At 38.5% G+C, this 23,418-nt stretch overlaps 4 protein-coding genes and 1 pseudogene across 17 annotated transcripts in view; 3 read left to right on the top strand and 2 right to left on the bottom strand.

Annotated features, from left to right (window-relative positions):
• Positions 1-5,647, top strand: part of LOC107220127 — a 44,150-nt gene extending 38,503 nt beyond the window's left edge. For 12 of the 13 annotated variants that reach the window (XM_015658581.2, XM_046734258.1, XM_046734246.1 and 9 more), the window contains one exon: positions 117-2,482. In XM_015658581.2, coding sequence (XP_015514067.2) covers positions 117-1,893 — 1,777 coding nt within the window. In that variant the 3' untranslated portion in view covers positions 1,894-2,482. Of the gene's footprint in view, positions 1-116; positions 2,483-3,037; positions 4,244-4,316 lie in introns of those variants that run through there. The other variant, XM_046734262.1, reaches the window with a different exon arrangement.
• On the bottom strand, positions 5,398-10,507 carry LOC107220145 (queuosine salvage protein). The gene is made up of 6 exons (XM_015658610.2): positions 10,295-10,507; positions 9,732-9,947; positions 6,903-7,065; positions 6,698-6,811; positions 6,442-6,627; positions 5,398-6,295 (listed from the first exon to the last, which is right to left on the bottom strand). The coding sequence occupies exons 1-6, from the start codon at positions 10,400-10,402 to the stop codon at positions 6,057-6,059; spliced, it is 1,026 nt and encodes a 341-aa protein (XP_015514096.2). The 5' UTR covers positions 10,403-10,507; the 3' UTR covers positions 5,398-6,056.
• LOC107220146 (golgin subfamily A member 6-like protein 1) lies at positions 7,065-9,807 on the top strand. 2 transcript variants are annotated; one of them, XM_046734350.1, is made up of 7 exons: positions 7,065-7,418; positions 7,624-8,109; positions 8,184-8,531; positions 8,614-8,750; positions 8,864-8,967; positions 9,033-9,095; positions 9,271-9,807. In XM_046734350.1, exons 1-7 carry the CDS (start codon positions 7,363-7,365, stop codon positions 9,334-9,336), a joined length of 1,260 nt encoding a protein of 419 aa, XP_046590306.1. In that variant the 5' UTR covers positions 7,065-7,362; the 3' UTR covers positions 9,337-9,807. The 2 variants fall into 2 exon arrangements, with proteins under 2 accessions (XP_046590306.1, XP_046590300.1); XM_046734344.1 differs by having other exon boundaries at positions 9,195-9,807.
• On the top strand, positions 10,496-22,997 carry LOC124296618 (annotated as a pseudogene).
• Positions 10,921-14,102, bottom strand: LOC107220118 (F-actin-capping protein subunit alpha). The gene is made up of 3 exons (XM_015658570.2): positions 13,868-14,102; positions 12,749-12,998; positions 10,921-12,620 (listed from the first exon to the last, which is right to left on the bottom strand). The coding sequence occupies exons 1-3, from the start codon at positions 14,066-14,068 to the stop codon at positions 12,202-12,204; spliced, it is 870 nt and encodes a 289-aa protein (XP_015514056.1). The 5' UTR covers positions 14,069-14,102; the 3' UTR covers positions 10,921-12,201.
• Positions 22,998-23,418: the final 421 nt, after the last annotated feature.

Genomic DNA, 23,418 nt, shown 5'->3' with positions numbered 1-23,418 from the left:
TAAAGATTAAAGAACCTTTTGCGAAATTATCAGAAGTAGATGAGAAAGTTACCCCAAGTAAATGTGGAGGAAAGGAAGTGATCGGGTAATGTGATTTGATTTCTTGGAATGTGCAGGTACGGGAGAGACTACTATATCAACGAGGCAAAGAAAGCAAGTGGGGAGCGCGCTAGAAGATCGGCTATGTTGAATGCCGGAAGACCGAACAGCTCGTTATCCCAGAATTCCGGCTCGTTCGAAGGCGATATTGAACAGCAGGTGAGTTATGGACTTGAAAGATTCGAGGAGGCATCCCTGCGGGGCAGCCTTCATAGACGGAGCTTTCGAGGGCAGAATTCGAGTCCCCATTTTGTAACCAACCCTCTGCTCCACTTGCAAGTTGGCGAGGATTCGAAAGTTAGTCGAGTCGACGAGCTAAGCGACCCCTGCGTGTCCGATTCCGTAACAGACGAAGTACGAAATAGCGCGTCGTCGAGTGATCGAGGAAAAGATGCACCGATTAAAACGGTGCAACACAGAATAGTTGATCCCAGTAATGCGCACAATACCGAGTGCTCGTCTAACGAAGACTCAAATGTCACGGTAAGGAACGCAGTGTCCACAGATGCGGAATCAAAATTGATTAAAACCTTATCGGAGATCAAAAATCCGAAACCAAGTTCGAGTGAAGAGATACCGAGGGAACAAAACGATCGAATGGACTTCTCTGAGATGTCCTCTGAGAAATTAGCGAGCATTTCCGATTTAATGTCTGAGGGAATGAATCGCGAACTTCGAGTGTTGGACGGCAGAGGAAGATTGGTAGATATTGATACAGAGAACTTTGAAAGACTTTTCAAAACTGGAGACGCCGTCGAAAACTTTGCTGTTAATCCGTTGTATGATCTAGAAAACAATTTCCAACTGGCAAATCATAATCCACAATGTTCGAATTTTGTGGATCGAGATTCCGGAATGTATTCCATCGAATCGAACGAAGTGACGGAGACTGATAAGAGTGGGATTAGTAAAGACGAGAATGAAGAACCGCCGAAAAGATTGTCAGTTGACGAGTCGAAAAGGGGTAACGAAATCGTGACGTCCAACGGTAAGAGATACTCGAACTTCGGAAGCTTCAAGTTTCACACATTTGGTGGAATAAAGAGAAGACGCTTCAACTGGAACGACCTGGATGACGAATTCGACGAAACGGATTCGGAAAACGAGGATATGGCCGAATACCCGGATAACATTTCGAACTTTGGCAGTATGAAGTGTCAAACTTTCGGCGGAATCAAGCAAAGAACAAATTTTGATGTTAAAAATATAACAAAGTACCGTAAAGTTAAATTGAGGCCAGCTCTCTCGTTCAGAGACGCTAAAGAGGCGAAGAAGCGACAGGAAACCACGTCCGAGAACGGAAAGGATATTCTCTACAGCAATTTTGAGACTCGAAGAGATCCGAGCTACACAAAGTTCAGAAATGCAAAAGCGAACTCGAACCGCGAACGTCTCAAGAAGAAGAAACCATCGCATCACGTTAGCTCGAAAAGAGCATCAGCCGAACGGAACATCGGTGATGAAAACTTGATGGCGAGCTTTTTGAGAGATGCTCTGATGCGGCCAAAGTCGCGATTGTCGACCGACAACGAATCAATTTATTCTCTGGATACTGCAGCAGCAAGGAAATCGTCCCGTTATCGAGGATTGTCCAGCCGACCGATCAAACCTCGTTCAATTCGCGATGATACCAGTCTTAGATTAGAACCACCCGAGTCTCCGGAAGTTGTAGAAAAAAGCTTTGAAACGTTGGCCGGTTTACGGAGGAGTCGAAGTCTTAAGGACGATAGAAACAGTATTCTTAGAAGTAGCAGCGTGCGTAGAAAGATTTCCGAAGATATATCAATGTGGTGATGTGTCGAAAGCACAAGATTTCAGGTGCTAATTAGCGAGAATAGAAACACTCATCTGCATACATTATAATATATTTAGATAGGAAGAGGTAGTCGAAGTCTGATTAGGCACTTACTAGATTCATAGCGAACACGCGATTAATTGGGTCTCGGACGATATCAAGCGGAAATTACTAAGCGCAGCAGCCATAAATGGAATTTGATACAGCAGTTTTATCGACCGTAGGAACAGGAACTTAGAAAATTGACGCAACGCGTTTTAATACACGCAATTAAATATAGCCTCAAGCATTTTTCATGTTTGATTTTTACACGTCCGCAATGCACGAAAGCCAGAAAACTTTTTTGTCGTTACAGTCTGAGCTGCCTTTCATCTGAACACTTTTTACAGCTTATTATACACACATACGCACACACACATACGCACACACACACACTGCAGTCACACATTGCATTCAACTGGAATGCTAACTCTACCAACTTGTATATACAATGCAATACACGCATACGTATATATAATACATATGCATACGCTATATGTATAGTTACACAGTTTTGAACTTATCAAAAAATAAATACGTTTTACGGTTTTTCGTTTCTAAATTTCATTAATTTTTTCCCTACGTAAGCACTGCACATGCATGAGATCCCCTTGTACAATGTACCTAAATGGTAAGTAAGTTCACCATGAGTTTCTATACGTTATTTCCGTCTTCGCTAACCCAGTAAAACTTTTTCTGACTAACACAGCCGGCGGTGACGATCTAACAAATCTCCTAATTTACACGAATGACTCGTGAATACTTTACTCGCACTACTTTCTAATCCTATTCAATATTACCTATCAATAATCACAGAATTTCTGCTTATCCTGTGCACACACATATAATGGGGGTCTTGTGCTAACTGATGTACCGTGATTCAAAATTGACTAATGCTGAAAGTTATTAGATATCATGGAATTATAACTATAGTGCTTTGGCCTTGATTTATCTGTTCTATTCTATAATATAATAAAATGTTTAGCTACAATCTGGAGACACTTGATGCTCCCGCTTATTAATGTTGTCGACGTATTGGTGAACAGTAAAATGACGCAATGTAATAATAGCCTTTGTTTTAAAGCGGGATTTGATTTGTTTTAGGATAAAATCGAGGACCAGGAACCAGAGCAGACCTCAAATTCGGTAACGGAAGTTAAAACAAAAGCGACGACTTGGCAGCAGAATAACATTGATTCGAATAATTCTAACGTGGTATCACAGGGCAGACAGAGAGTTGAAACAACAATTCACTTGGGGATTGCTCCGAACAAGGTAGAGACCAATGACGTAGCGATAAAAAGATCAATTTCTGAAGTGGATAACTCTTTGAAAGAACAAAGTAACGAAGAGCTTTTGGAGAATGTCAGAAGGAACAGTAAGAATGAACTAAATGCGAAATTGAACAACAAGGAAGACTTGGAGAAATTGGGTGTTTCGCAAGTGAGAAGATCATTCGGCAGTGATCATCAGAAATCAATTAATCGCATTGACCTCAAGGCGTATGGATTCGAAAATGCAATAAAAACTAGCAGCAGTTCTACAACGAAACTGTCCGAGAAACGAGTAGTGAACAAGCTGGACTTGAAATCATACGGCTATGAGTCTGATTTGTACAGAAATCAATCTATCGGTCACATTGACGAGAAACTGAATAACGAGGTCCACGTAAAACCGAGAATTGTGAAGATGAAAACGAAATCAAATTTAACCGAACATCATGGGCAACGGGAGAGGTCCAAGAGTTCGCAAAACCTGGTAGAGTACGAAGCTTCGGGTGACTTTGATGTATCGAAGAGTAGCGAAATTTTGAATGAAGAGAAAAACTTGTCGGACGCGTTTGATGAATTCGGCGGAATGATTTCGGCCAAGTCTATGCCGAATGTAATGAAAATCGAACAGTATTCACAGAATTTGTCGGCGAAACGTAGGTACAACAATAAAGAGGATATCATTATCAGTCATTTTGGTACGAAGAAGGAAAGGTTGAAGGAGGAAGAACGATTGAGGCGAGAAATGATCAAGGCATCTTCGGCAAGCCATGGCTTGTGGAAATCGGAGACTACGATTCTTACAGGTGGAAAGACTGGCTCGATAGATTTATCTTCGGACGATGAACTCGATGGCATAATTGTGAAAACGAAATCCACGGAGGTTTTGGCAAAGAAAGAAATATTCGAAAATACTTCTGACGAGAATACTTCCGTCACCAGCAATATTAACGAAAATGATTTGCCGATGCCGTCTGTCCGCAGACTTGCTCAAGCTTTCGTCAGTTCACCGGCAGAAACACCAGCAGCTGCACCAAGGGTAAGAAAATTTGCGTAATTGACGTAGGGGAAGGTTTTTATTTAATTTTTAACAAAATTTAAATTTACCGCAGGTACTGAAGACGCATGGCGCTACAAAAAAGGAAAGACCCACGACTCCGGAAGTTCAGATAATAGAGACGCCAAGACAGATGCATAGTTTGACCGCAAGGTCACTTTCTCGAGAGTTCAGAGAAGGGTTGAGACAAATTCCTAACAAGATAACGTCCCCGCCAGTAAGTTATACGATCAGCGAACAATCGACGACTGTTCAAACCCACCGGGAAGTAGTTTCTTCCGAAGTTGATAGCTCTGGTGACGACGTTAAAATCATTGAACCTGGAAAGTTGAAGAATAATATCAAATTTTGGGAACAACTGCAAAAGCAAAGTTAAAATTAACTTTGCACATCTGTGCTCTGTGCTGTGGAATAGCACATGATGGACGAGTTTGAGGAACAGAATCATGACAATTTTGAGCATTTATTATCACACATCGGTATCGCATTTGCGATTGGTGCAAGACTACGGGACTGGATTTTTAATGACGAAGTAGAGGAAAGTTAAATCACGACAGAAATCGCATTCCGATCCGGAGTAAAATTCACCACTGTTGTTATGAAGAGGCTTTATTTGAACTCGCCCATCGAGATGCGTTGAAGTTTATAATATAGATATATGTACATGAATTATAAATATTAAGCATCTAAAGGTACGATAAATATCGGGACGGTGTACCATGATTACATTCTACCAATTCCAGCTGCCATATTTGATTTTAATGTAAAATTGAAAAATATTCTTGTATAAGTTTTATCCGTTGTTTATTTAGATTTGAATATTTTCTTCCACTCGTTATTTTGAGTTTGATATAAATTTGTTGTTGATATGTAAATGACGATGAAGTTTTGAATTAATGTGTATACGATTTTACCAGCAGATTATTCTCTAATTGACTCTAATTTAAATTCGAAAACGAAAATCAAACAAAGATTCTGCTGTCATTTTATACACTGCTTGTTTCTGTCCTTGTGTGATATATAAGGACACGTTAACGTGCGCTCCAAAAACAAAGGATGAAGGGGAGAAAGAGAGAGAAAAAAATAAGGAAAAATTGTGAATTACCACGTATCATATATTCAATGGTGGACGGAAGTACTTCTATAGTTCAACTTTATTTAGAAAAATATAACATGACCTTATTACATTGTGCCAAAGGACACGGAGTGTCGACATCCAAAGAAGGTATCTTAGGTAACTCGTATTAAAAAATCGATAATAGCATATCATTCAAATAAATGAGATTGAGAAATTCGGTAATATGTATTTCACAATTTGTATGTGTACTTATATTAACTATTGCGAATCGTTGTATATTTTAGGATAATAAAACTATATAAAATGTATCGATGCTTATGTTCTAAATGATATGTTTGAATTTTCAGTACAAAACATTCTTTTGAGATGCGAAAAGTACCACACTTGCAATAGCTTCACAAATATCGTAAATACCACAAGTGTTCATATCACAGAATAGAAGCAGCGAACATCATGACGAATACTGAATGTTGCAATTCTCAATATTAACATATTCCTCATTACTCATTCACATACATCAACTTATCTCTATTGGCACCATATTTATAGATAAAATAAAATAATCTTGGAATATTCGCTGTCGCATATAAGTAATTTGATTTTTTCCAACAGACAGTCTGACAGCGTTGACAAAGGCATGGCAATCCCATCAATGATGTGTGACACGATCAAATTATTCACATCCAAATGCAGTAGAATGTGAATGTGTATACATAATCAGTAGTAAATTGATTTAACTTTGTGAAAAGGTATACTCTCTAAATTTTCGGCATGTTGTCTCCGGTAGTCCCATAAGAAATGATCGATCAAAATAGCATTGCAATCGGACTTTTTCAAGGCAAGATCAGGAGAAGCCTCAATTAAAGACTTAACTTCGTCTTTTACTTGTTCAATCACTTCAATTGAACAGCCACGTATCTCAACCTCTAAGGGACTGCCTGGTGTTAATACAGTGTCTGGAAACAAGGCAATGTGGTACAAGTCACAGTACGACTTCTGTTTATCCAAAATTAAACAACCAAACACCAGCAAAGCACGAAAGTTTTTACTTTATAGATAAATTATTATTCTGATAGTGAATGATAATGCAAAGATTACTTACTCGACTGAAGAATCTCGAGGAGATATTTGCTGTATCGCAATGCCCCAAAGTGTACTAAAACTTGAGGCACTCTGTAGTCAGCAAACATTGTTATTTTATCAATATCGTGGAATTCGCCAAGTCCCTTTCCCCCGTAACAGGCCCAGATATCTCCGATCAGAATCTGGGCTCTTTTGTAAAACGACACTGGGACCAATCAATTTTAGTAGAATTATTAATACGATCAATGTCACTGACAGTTTGCATTCAAAGTTACCTTTGTGTCCTTTGTAATCTGCCTCATCTCTGAAGCATTCAAAGTCCGTCACAATAAGCTTCAACAATTTTTCTGCCGAATTTTTGCAGGAGTATATACAGTTCACAAAAGATCCTGTAAGCCAATAAAGATAAGTAATGAACATCCCGTAATGAGGATCAAAAATGCGACGTGTAATGTTCATTCAAAAAATTCAATTAAATACCAAAATACTTCTTTGTTAGAACCCTTCCAATTTCGTGTAAACATTTTAATCGTTCCATAAACAAAGGTATTTTAGCACTTGCATTGTCTCCTTGCAAAATAAACTCCAAGTCCTCTTTCGTAATTTCAGAATAGAAGTAGGGCTCTGTTCGCAATTGTTTTTGCTAAAATCAAAGGAAATAAATTATCATCGGTGAAAGTCGGTTCATACGACACATCCTTCACATTGTGTTGTAAAAACAAACAAAAAAAGTTTTCCTCGCACTCTCATTTATTTTATCTACAAGCGACCTTCACGTCTACTCTGAAAACTTGTCAAAATCAAGAAATTATAATGTCAAGCTTCATTATATTATTTTCATAAAAATTTAACAAATATACTAATGGCGGCTTCTCTTGCTTTTCGCTAATCTGCGTAGTTGATCTGTGCTTGTAAAATTGACACAAACAACCTCATCAAAATGTCTTGTCGAGACAAATCTGTTGCACTTGAGTTAATTGCATTGAAGAAACCAACGTAAGTAATACTTCGTAAAATAATAACTAGAGTCTGTTTCTTTTTTTTTGCTAAAAGATAGCTACTAGAAACTCAATACAGTTAATAACCGCTACGCGAAAATAACTTTCCAACCTGTATTATATCGATACCAGTGCTATAAAAATAATTTTGGTCGGTACCAAAAAAGCAAGATATTCGTGCATTTTCTATTGTATTATTTTAGAGCTTTGGACGAACTTATTAACTCAATACCAAAGCCTAAAGGAGCAACACCAAACTTTGGTTTACCAAGATGGAAAGTTATGCCATTAGAATCAAAAATTCCAATGATTCCTGGCCCCAAGGGATCTTACCACTTTACTCGAAACAAGATTGGAAGAAAGCTTTGGGTCGGTTCTGCGGATGCACAATTTGATTTAAGCGATCCATACAATTATGAAGCGGAGTGGATCTACGATCCGCTGCACGACGAACACCTAAAGAAATTTTTTTTACGGCCTATCAACATTAAGAGAATGATGAAGATCGGATTGGTAACAAAAAAACTTGATGCGAAATGTTCAGTTAAAGATTATAATATGTATAGAAAATACTTGAAGAAATTATACAATGACAGCATCAATCTAGAAATCAAACACAGGGCAAGTATGGATTTAGAAAGAAAAACTTTGTACTTTACTGAGAAACTTGCTGAAAAAGACGTTGAAAGGTAAAGCATTCAACTAAGAAATACATTAGGAAATGTAAAATGTTGCACAACTCAATGGTGTTTCAATATTTTAGAATGAAGGCAAGAGAAAAAAGGATGGAAGCCACTAGTCTGTTGCTAGAAAAAAACAGACTCGAAGAAGAAGAAAAGATGCAAAAACAAAAAGAAAGACAAATAAAAATCGAACAGAGGCTTAGAGATCTCAAATTTAAAAAAATACAGGATAAAAAAATGCGCATTCAGAAGGCTTGGGAAAAAGCGGAGATTTTGAGGCGAAAACATGAAGCAGCTGCATACATTGAGCGTCAAAAAATAGTCAAAACACTGAAACGATGGAGAGACAGTGAATGTCAACGTAAAACAGCTAGGGTAAAAAGAAAACTTCAGGAGAAGCAAGCGAAGCAAACGGCTGTGGAAGAAAAGTAATATTTTTTCAGCATTGATATACATTTGCAGTGAGAGTTCTTTGAGATGTGACTCAGTAATTTTATCGTTTCATTCCAGATGGAGGCTGAGGCAAGAAATGCAACGAAAACAAATAGAAAGAGAAAATTTTTTACAGCATTGTTCAATTGAAGAACGTGCAATTAATATCAAGGCATATGACACCAAAGTCGACAGAGAACGGGCAAGAATGCAAAGTAAGTGTGTGAAAATGAACGTCATCGCCTAATTCTAATAATACTACATGAATAATTAATAGTAGTAAATTAATGTTTCCCAATAAATACAATAATAGTATTATTATTTACAGGAATGGGGGAGCAGTATAAAATGTTTATGAAATGTTACGCAAGCAGGCATGTGGCTGGCCAAAGGGATGGAATGTGTTGCATAAAAAGGCATCGAAAGCATAAGGTAAGACGAACGAATAAGAAACTGAAAAGGTAATTGATATGGCATCTAATGTCTGTTTGAATCAGATGAATGGGAAGGGCGTCATCAATTCATGTTCCGGTAAAACATATAAGCATAAGAATGAGAAGGTAATTAAATAATATATATAATTCTTGTACAAAACTTTACTTCGTGCTGATCTGAAATTTTCATTTGCATGAATGTATCTACGGAAATAAATATTTTAGCTGAATGAAGAAGTGAAAGTGCATATTAAGAAAAAACAAAAGAAAGGGAAATGCAATAAAAAGAAACGAATTTTAGAACCATCGTCAGAGCCTGAACCTGAGGAAATATGCACAGGAACTAAAACACCATTTTTATGCATAAACGAGCAACCTGTATTGAAAGATAAATGTGAATGCGAGAAGGTCAAGGCAGAATGGCTTCAACGCCAACAGATCAGTATTTAATTTTCGAATTTTCATACCATTCTATAAATATTTAAGCCATGTCTCGTGTAATGAACAAACTTGGGGAAACAGATAGAATAATAATACATATTGTTAATTGAGTTTTCATATAAAATTTGTGCCTATGATCATTCTGTAATATATATTAGTTCAAAAGAAATTCTAATTGAAGCAATTAGCAAAACGTTTGCAGACCATCTTTTTATATGGTAAATGGATTGAAATTTTATTCATTCCATTGAATGACTTGCGCTGAGTTTTACTAATATATCGATACAAGGGGTATATACTGAGAAATCTTGTAGTGCTTACGGAAATAGCTCGTTTTAAAGCAGCGCAGAGAGCGAAGTACCCGGTATGTTTGGTTACTTCCCATTTTGTATCATCTCCTTCAGGCCAAAAACAGAAATTCAAGGTATCCAGTAAAAAAATCCAGTCTACTGTTCTCGGGTCATGTTTGCTCGGATGCAAATTGTGCTGAGAGAAATTGTCGATGTGAACGTCACGATTTTTTAACCCTCTGAGGACCTGTGCATTGATAGTAAAACAGTCTTATTGTTAGTTGCAAAATAATTTGTCTGATGCTAAGTCGCTTATAGTAGAAAGGATTATTTCTGAGTCTAAAATAAACGAATTTCGGCATTTCATTTCCACTTTTGAGAAGTGTGAGGTTATTTCTGCGTACCCGCATTTATAAAATTCTCAGTTACATGAATCCAATCTTGAAATAATTTATGAGAGTAACATGCTCGTTTACAAATACAATACGATCAGTACTGTCAAACTGAGTGTCGAAATGAACTGTTTGAAATAAGAGAAAACGTGGAGAAAACAGCTGAGCATGTAAATGGAGTACAAGAATTAGTTTTACCCACTTCTTGCGCAATTCTCTGGATACCAGTCTTCTCGATGAAAACGTTTGTCGATAAACTAGCTATTAATTTAGCTGATTCCCGAGGATTCAAAGTCTTTTGAGTAGCCATTTGTGGTCGCTGCTAAAGGTTTAGAAATCAGGAATGTGATAACCGACAAGCCTCGTACAAATTCCTTCTTAGATTAACTCATCGTCAGACGACAGGGGCGACAGTTCGCCTTCATTGCTATAGTCACGTGATTGCCGGTTGCCAGGCAATCTCGAAAGATGTAAACAAACATGGCGGCATTTGTGAAAATTTGTCGCGACGACGTGCTCAATGTTTTTTTATCTGTTAATCATTATGTGTATAGAGTTTTTACCCTCGTTCCGCGTTTTTGGTGAGTGTAACGAAATCAGATGATGCAAAAGAAAATTAAGGTACGATTTTTTACTCTTGAAAGCAAAGATAAACGCGATATTTCGATTTTACGATATTTTTATGCATTTGGACGATATGCGTTAAGTTTACAAGGTTTCATGAAAATTGGATATACGAAGGTCTAGATGTTCGTATGCGGTTATTTCATCATCTCTGAATTCATTTAATTTTCTTTTTTTCCTTGAAAATAACATTTATTCACTACCTAAGATTGCATGAGTTTTATTAGAAAATAAAATCCCAGAAACAATGATTGTTTTCGGTGATTACAAATGCAAAGACCTTAGTATAACATTTATAAATATTAAACTTATTTATCAATCATAGTGTAATAAAATAATTCATACAATATAAAGCAAAATAGCAATACATCTTGGGATAGTGAGTCATATAACCGTATAGCTTTATATGCATGCGTAATATACATAAGTACAGAGCCAAAGTTCCAAAGTGTCACATTACTTTATTTACTCAATAGTAACATTTACTAATACATAATTTAATTGATATAACTGTATTTCTTGTGTGTTGATTTCATTTTATTTTATTTTTGTTTCTTTTTTCTTCTTTACATCAGGACATGCTTCACTTATTTAACGATACACTCGATTGTAAATATTATCCTAAATTCAATATTGATTCAATGTAGGCAACTATTATCTGTGTTTTGAGGGGCAGTGGCGAATATCGGGATATTTTTTTCTCTGCATTCGTTTTTCTTTATTTATTTTTTTCGTCATTTTCACCACATTCATCGACCCGAATTCAATAACTTATGTACACAATACCGTCTCAACCAAAAATGTGAACAGATTAAGGCTCCAGCAGGCTATAGACTACGTTCTACAATGTACAATGTATGCATTATGTATTTTCTTAGTTTTCGTTTCCGCGTGTTTGTGTCTGGCTGTGTAATGTGTGCTAAGCGATAGCACCAAAATATTTGCCAATATTTCACTTGGCACAACAATCAATTCTGTGTAACTATAAAGTAACCGATACACCAATCAGGTTTATGTGTATTAAATTTTATTTTATTCCACTTCAATTGATCCTAGCAACATATTAGCTATAATAGATGTAATAATTATAAAACAATGTGTCTTAACAAAATTGTAGATATTTATTTATACTTCGTGTAATATAAAGTTTGATAAAAATAGCGGGCCGTATCCACAGACGTAATTATTATTACTTTTTTTTAGAGTTAAATTTATTCTTTTTATACTGTATAATAATACATTATTTGCACATTCGTTCTAACACCTTGTCTTTGAATATGGCCCGGTCTAAGAAATAACTAGCGTAGTACTAGGGCATGTGTATGAGCTTCTGTCAAATGTTTATTATTTCTTATTACGTTTTGCTTTTTTTTTAGCACACCTTTATCTTTATATCCATACACATCACACCTCCAGACTTTCTCCAATGCAGCAGTATGCGCTTGTTAATTAATTTTCTTAATAAGAGATATAAATAATCTGTCTTTATTGGCTCTTAAGCTGTTTGCCAATACTGTACGACATGAAGTTGCTCCAGTCAATTTTCGTTCGCATAACAGGAAGTTGCCTCCGTAGAGCTTTAAACGTTGTATCTGACATGGTTTGATAATTTTCCGAAATAGCTGTTTGATAATCGTTTTCAGCTTCCTCTAGCAATTGGATTAATTCCTTTGCCGTCTGTTTCTCTGTTGTTATTGGCAGGCTCTCTTTCACTTCTTTGCTGCTCACCAACTGCACATTTCCATCCTCATAATAGTGAACTTGAACTTTTAGGCTACCCCTCAGTTCTGCGTTACCAGAACTGGTATTAAAATTCACCGACCATACTGAACGCCAACGTCCGTTCCAAAAGTTTTTTGGTTGAAATTGATGATCTTCTATGCAGGCAGTTAGCGTTACGTTACCTGAAATAAGTTTACTGCTTTTTAATATATACAGTCTTGATGATTCGACACTCAGGTATTAAAGAAAAACGTTTTCTCCATCACTTTTTGAGATTAAAAAACAGTTTCAATCTCCATTCTGTACATACCTCCTTGACTTTTTCCAAATACAGAAGAAGTACCGTGCCTATAATGATTTTGAGTGTACGTGGCTAATTCTTCTTGAAGTGCAGATCTCCAGGGTTCGGCTGCCGCGTCTGGTTCGTATGGCTCATAGTCCTGAGCTTCCTTTCTCAGATGGTCATATTTGAAACTCTGCTTGCTTCGAGCGTCATAAAACCTTTGACCGCCCAAGTCATTGTGCTCAGTAATGAGGACAGGAAATTCGGTTCCCTCAACCTTGATTCATTTACAATTGAATTAAACTGATGCGCATGATTATTGTCATATGTTCGAGAAAGAATATTACGTTACATCAAGCTTATCTTACTCTATACAAGTATGTGCAAGCCAGATGATAAATGTTTTAAAGATAACATCAGACGGGATAAATGTAAATTTTTTACTTTTTCGAACAGGGTATAGTTTCGTTACTATCGAAAAATAAAATAATTCAAAACACGAACCGACTCTCATGCTGTCACATTCGAAAACTTTGAATATATATTTAAATGGACCACGATAAATGTTAAATGGTGTTCTGTAATCGCCTGTTATTTTTAACGTTCACACACAATTCGATCAAACTCCCGATTGATGATGCGTTTCGTTATAGACATTCATTCGGCCATGGAAATCTTGTATCATCTGTCGCAAAGAGGGAATATGGTTCTACGAATGGATTGTGATGGAATTTTTATATCGCTATGCCAAGTGGTTGACCACTATCTGAACATCATCTGTCAAACATGAGTCATCGTCCATTGCCAAAGCATACAAAGACGACTGGGTGAATTCATTCCAATGTGTAACAATGGTGTCGTCGAATTTTTTCGAATTTGAATATCAACAATTGTATCGCGCTTCCGCGATTGCCGGATCCGGTTAGTGCAGCGTTCTAATTTCAATCGAAACGAAACGTCACTTGCTCGAGATACTCGAACGGTGAAAAACGGTTACTGTAAATTTTCAAGCCGACGAAAAGTATCGAGAATACAATGACGCGGAAGATCGCCCAGACAAAATCTTTCCAAATATATTCAAGTCTCGTTTTCGTTGTGATAATCACTCGCCGTTATCGCGGGGAGAATAGAATAGAATAGGTGTACCTTAACAGGCGTAAGCTGGTCCTTGTTGTATTGAGCAAATGCCCCGGACGCGCCTTCTTTCAAGAGGTTGTCGTTGTTCAGTAGAACCCTCACATCGTTAAAAACTTCGTTAAACTCACCCGGGGGTGAGTGTAGTATAAAATCCGAAACTATTCGCACTTTTTCTTGATCGGGGATCACCACATCTCCGTCCGTCGCCATCTTACCTTTCCACTGCACGCACACTCGACCGATGTGTCAAACCAAGGCTCGTGAAATGCAGGTTGCCCCCACCAATGCGAATGCGGGGAATCTGCCTTTCACCAACTCGACACCCGCGCTCTAAGCGCCGCGTTCAAATCTTTTTAATAACTCCGCGTGCAATTTTTTTTTTTTTTTAAACTCGATGTCAATCGATCATGAACTGACAAAATGACACGACGATTTCTGCACCGATTCAAGATTGTTTCCGAATTGATTCCGATTGTTTCCAGTAGTTGGTGTACGTTCGGTTGAGTTACACTCTATGTCGCGCAAAGTAATGTCATAACGAAATTAAATTCGTACACCAGAGAACACTCGGTTTGCCACTTACTTGAGTGATTCACGAGTCAACTCCAAAGTTTTCAGTGTGATGTTGATAATTTCGAATTATACCAAGTACCCTTGCCACCGGTGCGAGTATTGTAAATCGAATAACTATACCCTGTGATAAAACCCCGATGGAAAAGCCTGTACTTCATTAACCTTGTCGCGGTTTGTTTCGCCCGGGTGCCATCGGCTCCGCTCGTCTTCTCTCGGTGCACACTCACCAGCAGGCGTGGTTTACATTTCACGATAATACAGTTTTAACATTTATTTTTATCTATTCGTCAACATCGCGCTCCCAATGACCAATGAAACATGTATTTCAAACTATGCTCTATGCTTCATAGGTTTGTTAATTTAGAATTACTGTTTGAAACATACTCGAATTGAAATTTAATAGAACCTCGCAGGCTTGCGCGTTACATCGCATTCGCGCCCCAAATTTATCGTTGCTACAGCGCAAAATTTCCTTATATGGATGTCTTTTGTACACGTTACTCTTGGCGCCAATATTTCAGACAATATTGAACAACTGACGGAAAAACTGAGGCGATCCATTCCCTAGCATCATGATAAGTACGTGGAAAGTTCAAAAAGACTAGCTGAAACTAACCAGACATATAATTAACACCGTTTCATACTTTATTTGCTGGCTCATATTCTCATACAAAGCTGGAACAACTAATTCAGTGACATGTGTCGATTAATATTATATTGTACAATAGTGAAATACTCCAATCCACTGAGTGAATTTGAGCGATATCGATCAAGTCCTTGGAAATTTTCAGCTGTTACTCCGGGCATCGAATACGAAGATAAATTAAATTAACGAATGTTTACTTATATTTGATTTTTCTTTCAGAATACATCGCTTTAATCGGTTCATTCCGCAAATCGGAAGTACTCGAGATGCACGTGAGAAAAAGGTAATCTGCAAACGAGACCAATGGCGGACGATCCGAACCGTGACATTCTCCCAGTTAAAGATGATTCCTGCTACGGAAGCGTTCGATGCTCCAGCGAAATAGGTTACTTGATACTTACGTATTACTCATTGATTACGCAACACTTTCAATGAATTCTATAATCAGACGTAATCTGCTTTTACGATAACTGCTGCGATAATAATTTCTCTCTGTACTAATAAATTCACATATAAATATCCTATGGAACAACTATTTTATTCTTTTATTTCTGTAGCAATGATGTACGAAGTATCTGAACGAATAATTTTTATTTCAAATTTTCATGTAAAAACAACACTAGATCCCAGAGAACGTCACGTTGTTTGCAAGCTCGACCGTTACCAATTAGAGGACAGGTACTTGAGGTTGCTGGAAGAGGTCCAAGGTCTGAAGAAATTGTCCAACAGTCAAGAAGATAAGATCAAGAGGCTAGCGACAAAATTAATGCGATCCGCAGCCTCCTCCAGAACCTGTCCTGCCGTTCTAACAATTAACGATGAACGAGAGAGAATCGCTCGGCTGGAGCTAGAAAATGCTAGAGTAAAGGAAATTGAATGTTTACTTTTATATTTAAGCGACCATCTTCCTTGTTGTTCCCCAGTTTAGTCTGTTAATAAAATGAAAATACTTATACCCTTCACAGAATATAATTAGATCTCGATATCGTTATACTCGTAAAGTTTTTTCTGGAAATACTCGTAGGTGTATGTTCAGCTTTAGTAATTGTTATCATATCGGTAGAGCTGCAATGGCATATGGCATTTGGACGGCTGGCAGTATGTTTTCTTTTTAAAAAGTCGATAAAACAATAAAATTTTAGTAACGTCTAGCTCATATAAATATAACTGTGACAAGTTTTTAAGTAAATTTTACTTAGAATTTTTCTACATAGTCATTTTCATTTTTTCAGTTAAAAGACAAAGCCTACACGTTGAAAAACCAATTGCTAAGTCACAGGGGTCCTAGATCACCGTCACGATGCCGGCGTATTCCAAGTGGCGTATCTTCCGGTCCTACGTAAGTTTGTGAACGGACATTTTTTTTTTTTTTGCATGTTCCAATTTAATCATATATTATTCAATAACTGGGTACATTTTCCTCAGGACATATCGAAGCGAAAGTGCTCGGACAAAGTATAATCAACCGCCTCCACGAAATGGAGTTGATGATAACGATGCACAGAACTATCTTGTGAAAATTGAGGTACGCATATAGTAGAGTTTATATACTAGTCAAAACAGAATTCTATCCTGGGACAAGTCGACAGCGTTCCTGTAATGATTTCAGGAACTTGAGACGCAGAGAAATGAAATGATGACCCGGATAGCCGATCTCGAGGGTCAGATCGCGGTACACACGGCTGGCATACAAAGGGAGAAAGTCCAGGAAAATGTAGAGTACATCCGAATGTGGCGTCAGATGAAACAATCCAACGACAAACTGATATCAGTGCAAGCTGCGAACGAAACGCTCCACTCTCAGATAGGAGACTTGAAGAGACTTCTGGAAGAGACGACTAAGTGCGTACAAGAGAATTTGTCAACCATCGGCTACGTTTATTTGAAAATTAAAATATTCCGTTTATTTCAGAAGCAACAGAGAACTGACAGCGGCGCTGGTGTCTCAGAAGCAACGCTTATCCGAGGTGGACGAGCAGTTGACAAGTGCCAAAGACTCGCAATTGAGTTTGCGAGAAAATCAGGAACAGATAAGGGATCTCAGTAACGAGATGAAGATCCTTCAACAGCACAACAGTGAGTTGATTTCAGTCAGCTCAAAATTCGGTCAGATCGAGCTGGAAAACGTGGAATTGAAGCGGAAGGTGGCCGAGTGTATGCAGGAGAAACAGAGCTTGAAAAACGCTATCCAGTCGGAGCAGGCTTCGCACGCAGCATTGAGAGTGACGAACGACAAGCTGATAAAGAAGCTTGAAGAGCTGCAGAAGAACATGGACAACCTGACGACACAGCTGGTGCAGGTGAGTTTATAAGAAAGCCACGAAGACGATCCGCGCTGACGGTTTGTATTGATCATTAAAATCAGGGTTGTTCGCGATACGTTCGAATTTTAGAATCGGGGAGAAGGCCGACGATTCCTCGCAAAGGGAACCCAGACGGAACTGAAACACGCGGATAAAAACACCTGGACATCGGTTGCTTCCTGCAGCCATTCCGCACCATCTGACGAGGAAAAGGAAACGCTCTCCGAAAGCGGACATGACGAGCATTATGCGGATAACAGCGAGACGCGCACCTTGAAATTTTCGAAAAAAGGCTCTAGCCCGGGAAATACTGCCAGGAAAAAAGTGGACGTAAAAAATCGCCCCAGTGCACAGAGCAGGCCAAACTCTCGACCAAATTCTCGCACGATTTACAGGAGAGTCGATAGCAAGACAAAACAGCCCCATCGTACTCAGAGTCCGTCTATGTCGCGTGAAAAAATGCTCAAGCTGCTGGATCAGGCCCAGATAAGTACACCACTGGAGGCACAAAATGCCGCGAGAATGCGGCAGATTGATGTTGCGACCGGTCAAAATGACGCTTCGAAATACCCCGAGCCCTATAGGCAAGTTATTAATCTTGAAACATTGCTGTTCGGTAATTCTAGCTGCTTTTGACGAAGGTTTAAAGTTTCGCTTTTGCCCTCAATTGTGGGTCGTATTGGTCCTGTAAATGACAATAGAATTTTGTCGATTCGTCATTTTGGCTCGTAAAGCAACGTCAGCGGGTCGCACGCGAGGTCACTGAGGTTTCACATTTCTCCGCATTGGACGGAAAAAGAGATTCGCTGGTCGGTTAAGAAAAGTAAATACACAAACGACAAAGCAAGTTCGCTGCAATAACAACAATTTTGCAAGTATGATGGAATCGCTTTTCTCTGTTCCGAGATAACCGAAAGATAAGCTCTTTTCTCGAAATTTTTGCTGCTGCAGCAGAAATTCTTACTTCCGTCCATGCACGTTTCTTATCTTGGGGTTTTAGAGTTTCACGAACTCTTTAATTACAATCGCGGCCACCTGACGTTATTCTTCCAAAAAACAACCTGCGCAGACTTTAAATGTATGACCGTAGGATCCAATGCAAAGTATAGTTACTCACCTTATACTTCGGAAACTTTTTATCAAGGTTTGAATGATTTTATTTGCCTTGTTTTTTGTTACTATTTTCCTTCATTTATACCGGTGGGCAGGCTCGTATTATTTGCCGAGCTAGTGGACAGTCGACAATAGTATCTATCTTGAATACGATACTTTACCTTATCTGCAGCTTCGATTTTACTTACATAATAGTTAGTATAATAGTTAATGAAACGCTAGATGATTTGTACCCCACTATTAACTCGAACTATTTGCAAGTGGACGTATATTAAGAGATTGTTCTACAAGTATTACAATAATTGTACAATATTTTGTATTTCATCGTAACTATTTATCCTGCATAAATGATAACTCCAAATCCCATCGTGAAGTTCACAATTTGTTATATTATAATTGTTCAACTACACGTTAAATGATTTGCAAGTACGTAAATAATGAGTCGGTACGTTGTGTTATTCTAGCCGTTTAAATCGACCAAAAGTTTCGAATTAGTTTTCGAGTCAATCTTGTTTGCCTCCTTAAGTATACCTACACGTCTGTGGTCGATAAATACAATTAATGACATTTGTCTGGTCTCCGACGGCCTCGAGTCCGTATACTAAATTGACTCTTTTCTTGAGCCCTCAATAAATACGTTCATGTCCCATTAAATTAGGCGGCCTGAAATTCCGCTGTCACGTTCAAACGATGCTGTTGCCTTAACGGATGTCCCGTCAACTCCCTCCGACGAAGAAGCCCAATGTCACGGACAGACCGAATCCTTCGATCCGAAACATATCCTTTTATCACTTTTTGAAATCTTAAAGTGCTACAGTGAGATTATGTGCAAAACTAAATGCAGGAATTACACATGTGATAAATTGCCCGTAACGTGCAGCACAGAGAATTGCAGCTCTTTCAAATATCAACCGGAGGATACAGCCTCAGAAAAAAGTTCGGAAAGAGGACACGAAGGAAATAGAACCGGCGAAAGTCTGTGCGAAAAATTAAGAGACCTCTACAGCAAATCACAGATTTCGGAGGGGCGAAGTAACAAGGAACGAAATCTGCTGCACAAATTCACTGAAACTATGTGCTGCACCTGCGATTCAAATCACAGATGCTGCGCCACGACGGATTGCGGTTACGGCTGTTGTACACCGGAACCGGAACCGTGTTTAGCACTTTTGGAAAGAAAACATTTTTCCCACTGCAGTAATCCGATGGATGGCAAGCTCGGGAGAGTCGGAGAAATCGGTTTGACGATTCAGGAGACCTTTAAGTCTATGTTTGTGGGGCGGTAAGGAAGTGATCAACGTTATTAAATCTTGGATCTTCTCATTTCACTACCATTAATTCTAGTCCGTAAACTTTCGAGCCTTGTAAAATTAATATTGCTGTGTAACCTGTACCCAGACAATACCAAATTCAAAAATCGTTCTGATACGTTTCGCGCGGTATTTTGGTTTCGGTATAATGTATGGGTACTCTAATGGTAATGTTATGAACATAGAGATAGCAAATGCGAATGCGATGATGAATGCCGCGACCATTGGAGTGAAATGAATCCAGGGATTGGAAAAAATTTGCAATCATCGATTTGCAAAAGTCCGAAAGCGATCTCGGATGAACTGGAAAAACGCAAGGAACTGTTGCACGTCCAATACAATCCGAGCAGTGTTTACAAGGAGGTAAGCTACTTCCCCTCAGCATTCGCTGAATTGACGGTTTCACAACCTTGAGAAACACTCAAGATTTGCTACAAAACATTAGCAAATGATTTCCAAGTATATGAAATAAAAATATAAAAAATTGAAATATCTTTAAAAAAAAGTTGTAAAAAAATAATTTCTCGGTTTTGGAAAATGTTTCAGACAAGCGTTTCTTGCTGCGGGAGCGATTGTCATCCATCGAACGAATGTGGAGATACACCTGTGCTTTGCGAAATTTCTACGTTTCCGATGCTCATCACCGAGGGACAAGGACTCGTCGAGATCCACATACTGTCTCTGCAACTATCTACAAAGGTGTAGGCACGGGACCGTTTTCGAAGAAAAATTGAGGACAAATTTTTTTTTCTAAAATCATGCACATTGATTTCAGGGCGCGCAGCGTATATTCAAAAACGACTCGGAGAATGCCGCTGTGTTTATCAGCTGGGACATATGGGGCCAAGAAACGGCATTCACCCCGATGTCGAAGTATCCTTCGCTGAGCTTCAATTCGTCTTCGGTGTATCGAGTGTGCGAGCTGCAGAATTTTTTTGATTGCGTACTTCGAGAAAACATTATTTTTCAGGTCCATCTGATTAATCGAGACGAAGAGACGTTTACGATAGCAAAGGCGCAGCTCAGCGTCAAAGACATGCTGGATTATCCGCAAAACAAGCTTCACTATGTAACGCCAGTTTTCAGCCTGATGCCATGCTCGTGTGGCGCTAATTTTGGACAATTATCATTGTGGGTTCGGCTCAGCTGTGACATTGATTTGGTTGAAAGGTTCAAAGACCGTTGTGGCTTGGCACCGGCGGTTTCGAGAAATCAGATAATGCAGATGCGCACCAACCCTCGTGACAATACTCACCCCGAACTGATCGCCTCGCCAGTTTGTGATAGGCAACAGGAAACGTCGCAAGAACTGCCCAAAGACCCAATGGAGCAGTTGACGACGGTCAACAGTAATCGATTGAACACCATTCAGGAAGCTGGTATGTCGTCATGTTTCACTGCAGACGCTTAATCATCACGTTCATCACGTTTTACCAACACGATAGTAGAGCTGGAAAATCAAGCCGACCCTTCTCAGAAGTTCGACAAACAAACGGAATACCGCAGTGAAAATCCAGAAGAAAAACAGCCGGACGCCAAAAGTCACAGTGACGATTACTCGATGGCAACGAATGCAACCAACGAAAATGACTCTCAGGATAGCGATACTGAAGCGAATACTTCCACCTACGATAGGTGAGTTGGTAAAATCGTTAGACGAATGAGAATGTGTAATGAATTGTTGTTAATAAAATTAAAGTAATTTATCTCAAACAAGCCACGGTGAATTGGAAATAAAAGACAAATAGCGAACGGATTTATCATATAAATTGCGTATTGATTTCTCAGGTCACCTCGTGATTTTAGACTCGCAAGTTTGCAAAATAAACTGGATAGCAGTCTGCAGATTGAATCGAGAAGTATCACCGAGTTTAACAATGTCTTGAAGAGTGTAAGGGGGCCACATTTTTCACTGCTACTCTTATTTTCTGTTACTGCTTAGTACGGAATGTGATAGTTTTGTCTGAATGTTTCCAGCAAACTGATGGATCGGCTGTTCACGGAACGGAAAGTACGTCAAACGACTTGGGGACGGTAATTTCCGATGAGAAGTGGCAAAAATATAAACGTAACAGCACCCGTAACAGTATCAGTGTGTAAACCGGAAATAACGTGTCGCAATGTGTCGCATAGTGTAGTCCAATTCTACAAGTACCGGAAAAATAACAATGTACTTATTACATTCTTACAGGCTTTAAAGTAAATTCTGAAGACTCAAGCGCTGAAAATATCCAGGATACGGTTGTGAACAAAGATGCGGTAATAAGATATTGTTTAGCCATTATTTCTATTGAGAAGGAACAAAAAATTATACCATTAAAATTTTACGTTTCAGCAAGCATCACCCGAGGATACGATCACTATAACAATCCTATCCATGAACCTTTTCGAGAAAACTAGTATCATGAATAATCCGGAGGTTCAGTTGCTTTACGTTGAATATATTTTTCTCGGACTGCGAGGTGCTGATATGGAGACCCCCTCATTACCCAAGCCAAAGAATAAGGGTGAAACGATGGTCTATAATTTTATTAAACGTAAGTTTTATTAGATCGCCATTCCGTATTTGATATTAATACAGCTGATTCGCAAATCCGTGTTCCTTGAACAACAAGGCCAGGCTGTAAAGTCGAAAAATACACGTAGACACTCCGCCGTTTTATACACTTATAGATTTCCAAGTTGACGAGGAGTATCATAATTCGCAGAGACTGATATTGAATGCCATGTTGACCGGAGCCTCAAACCCAATAATCAGATTTGTTATAGTGAGTGAACCACTTCCCGAGGAAATGGATCGCAAAGAGTGCACCGAAGTCGGGTCAGTCATCCGTTTCAGTCACTAATTCCTTATCGGACATTTAATTGATCGATTATATGTTTTTTGTTTCTCCTCGATGGCGTTATAATCTTTAGGCATGCTGACCTTAACATACGAGAGTACGCATTAGGTGATGGATTGAAAAACATCCCACTCATAATTATGAATCCATTACAGTCGGAGCAAATCGGAATGTTGAAGGTGAGATTACGAAAGGCCACTGTAAAATCGATTATGTGGAGAATTTTAAATTGACAATCTTTTCAGATATCAATCGTCGGCATCGAAGTTATTCGGGATTGCATGATGCTTCAAACACAGCTTTGAAATTAGATGAACCGATTGAAACAGTGAGAGGAATCAGAATCGCAAGCTATTTTCACAGTATTCTGTAACTTGCGTCATAATTTTGATCCGTCTACAGTTTGTCATATAAAGTTTATTAAAGTTATTAATAACATATGTGTACATGTGCACGTACTCGTTAGGTTTCGCAAATATTGTACATACATACCATACAAATCAGGTAGTATTCCCATCTTACAATCAGTATAGATCTATTTTAAAGCAGAGAAAACGTTCTTGACATTACCACTCTACATCGTTCGCAACAGCTGAAATTCAGTATATGAAAAAATACCGTCCAATTAAAACTCGTGACTCGACTACGCGAATATAGTCAATACTAAACTCTGCATTCGTCATTTTGATGTATTGCTGTACTAGAATCGTAGTACTTCGTTACTTCTTAGTGTCATATTGATGAAACACGTGAAACTTTTTTACTGCCGTTA

Source organism: Neodiprion lecontei, chromosome 1 (genome assembly GCF_021901455.1).
Source record: "Neodiprion lecontei isolate iyNeoLeco1 chromosome 1, iyNeoLeco1.1, whole genome shotgun sequence".
Lineage (NCBI taxonomy): Eukaryota > Metazoa > Arthropoda > Insecta > Hymenoptera > Diprionidae > Neodiprion > Neodiprion lecontei.
This window is presented reverse-complemented; position numbering and strand designations above follow the sequence as displayed.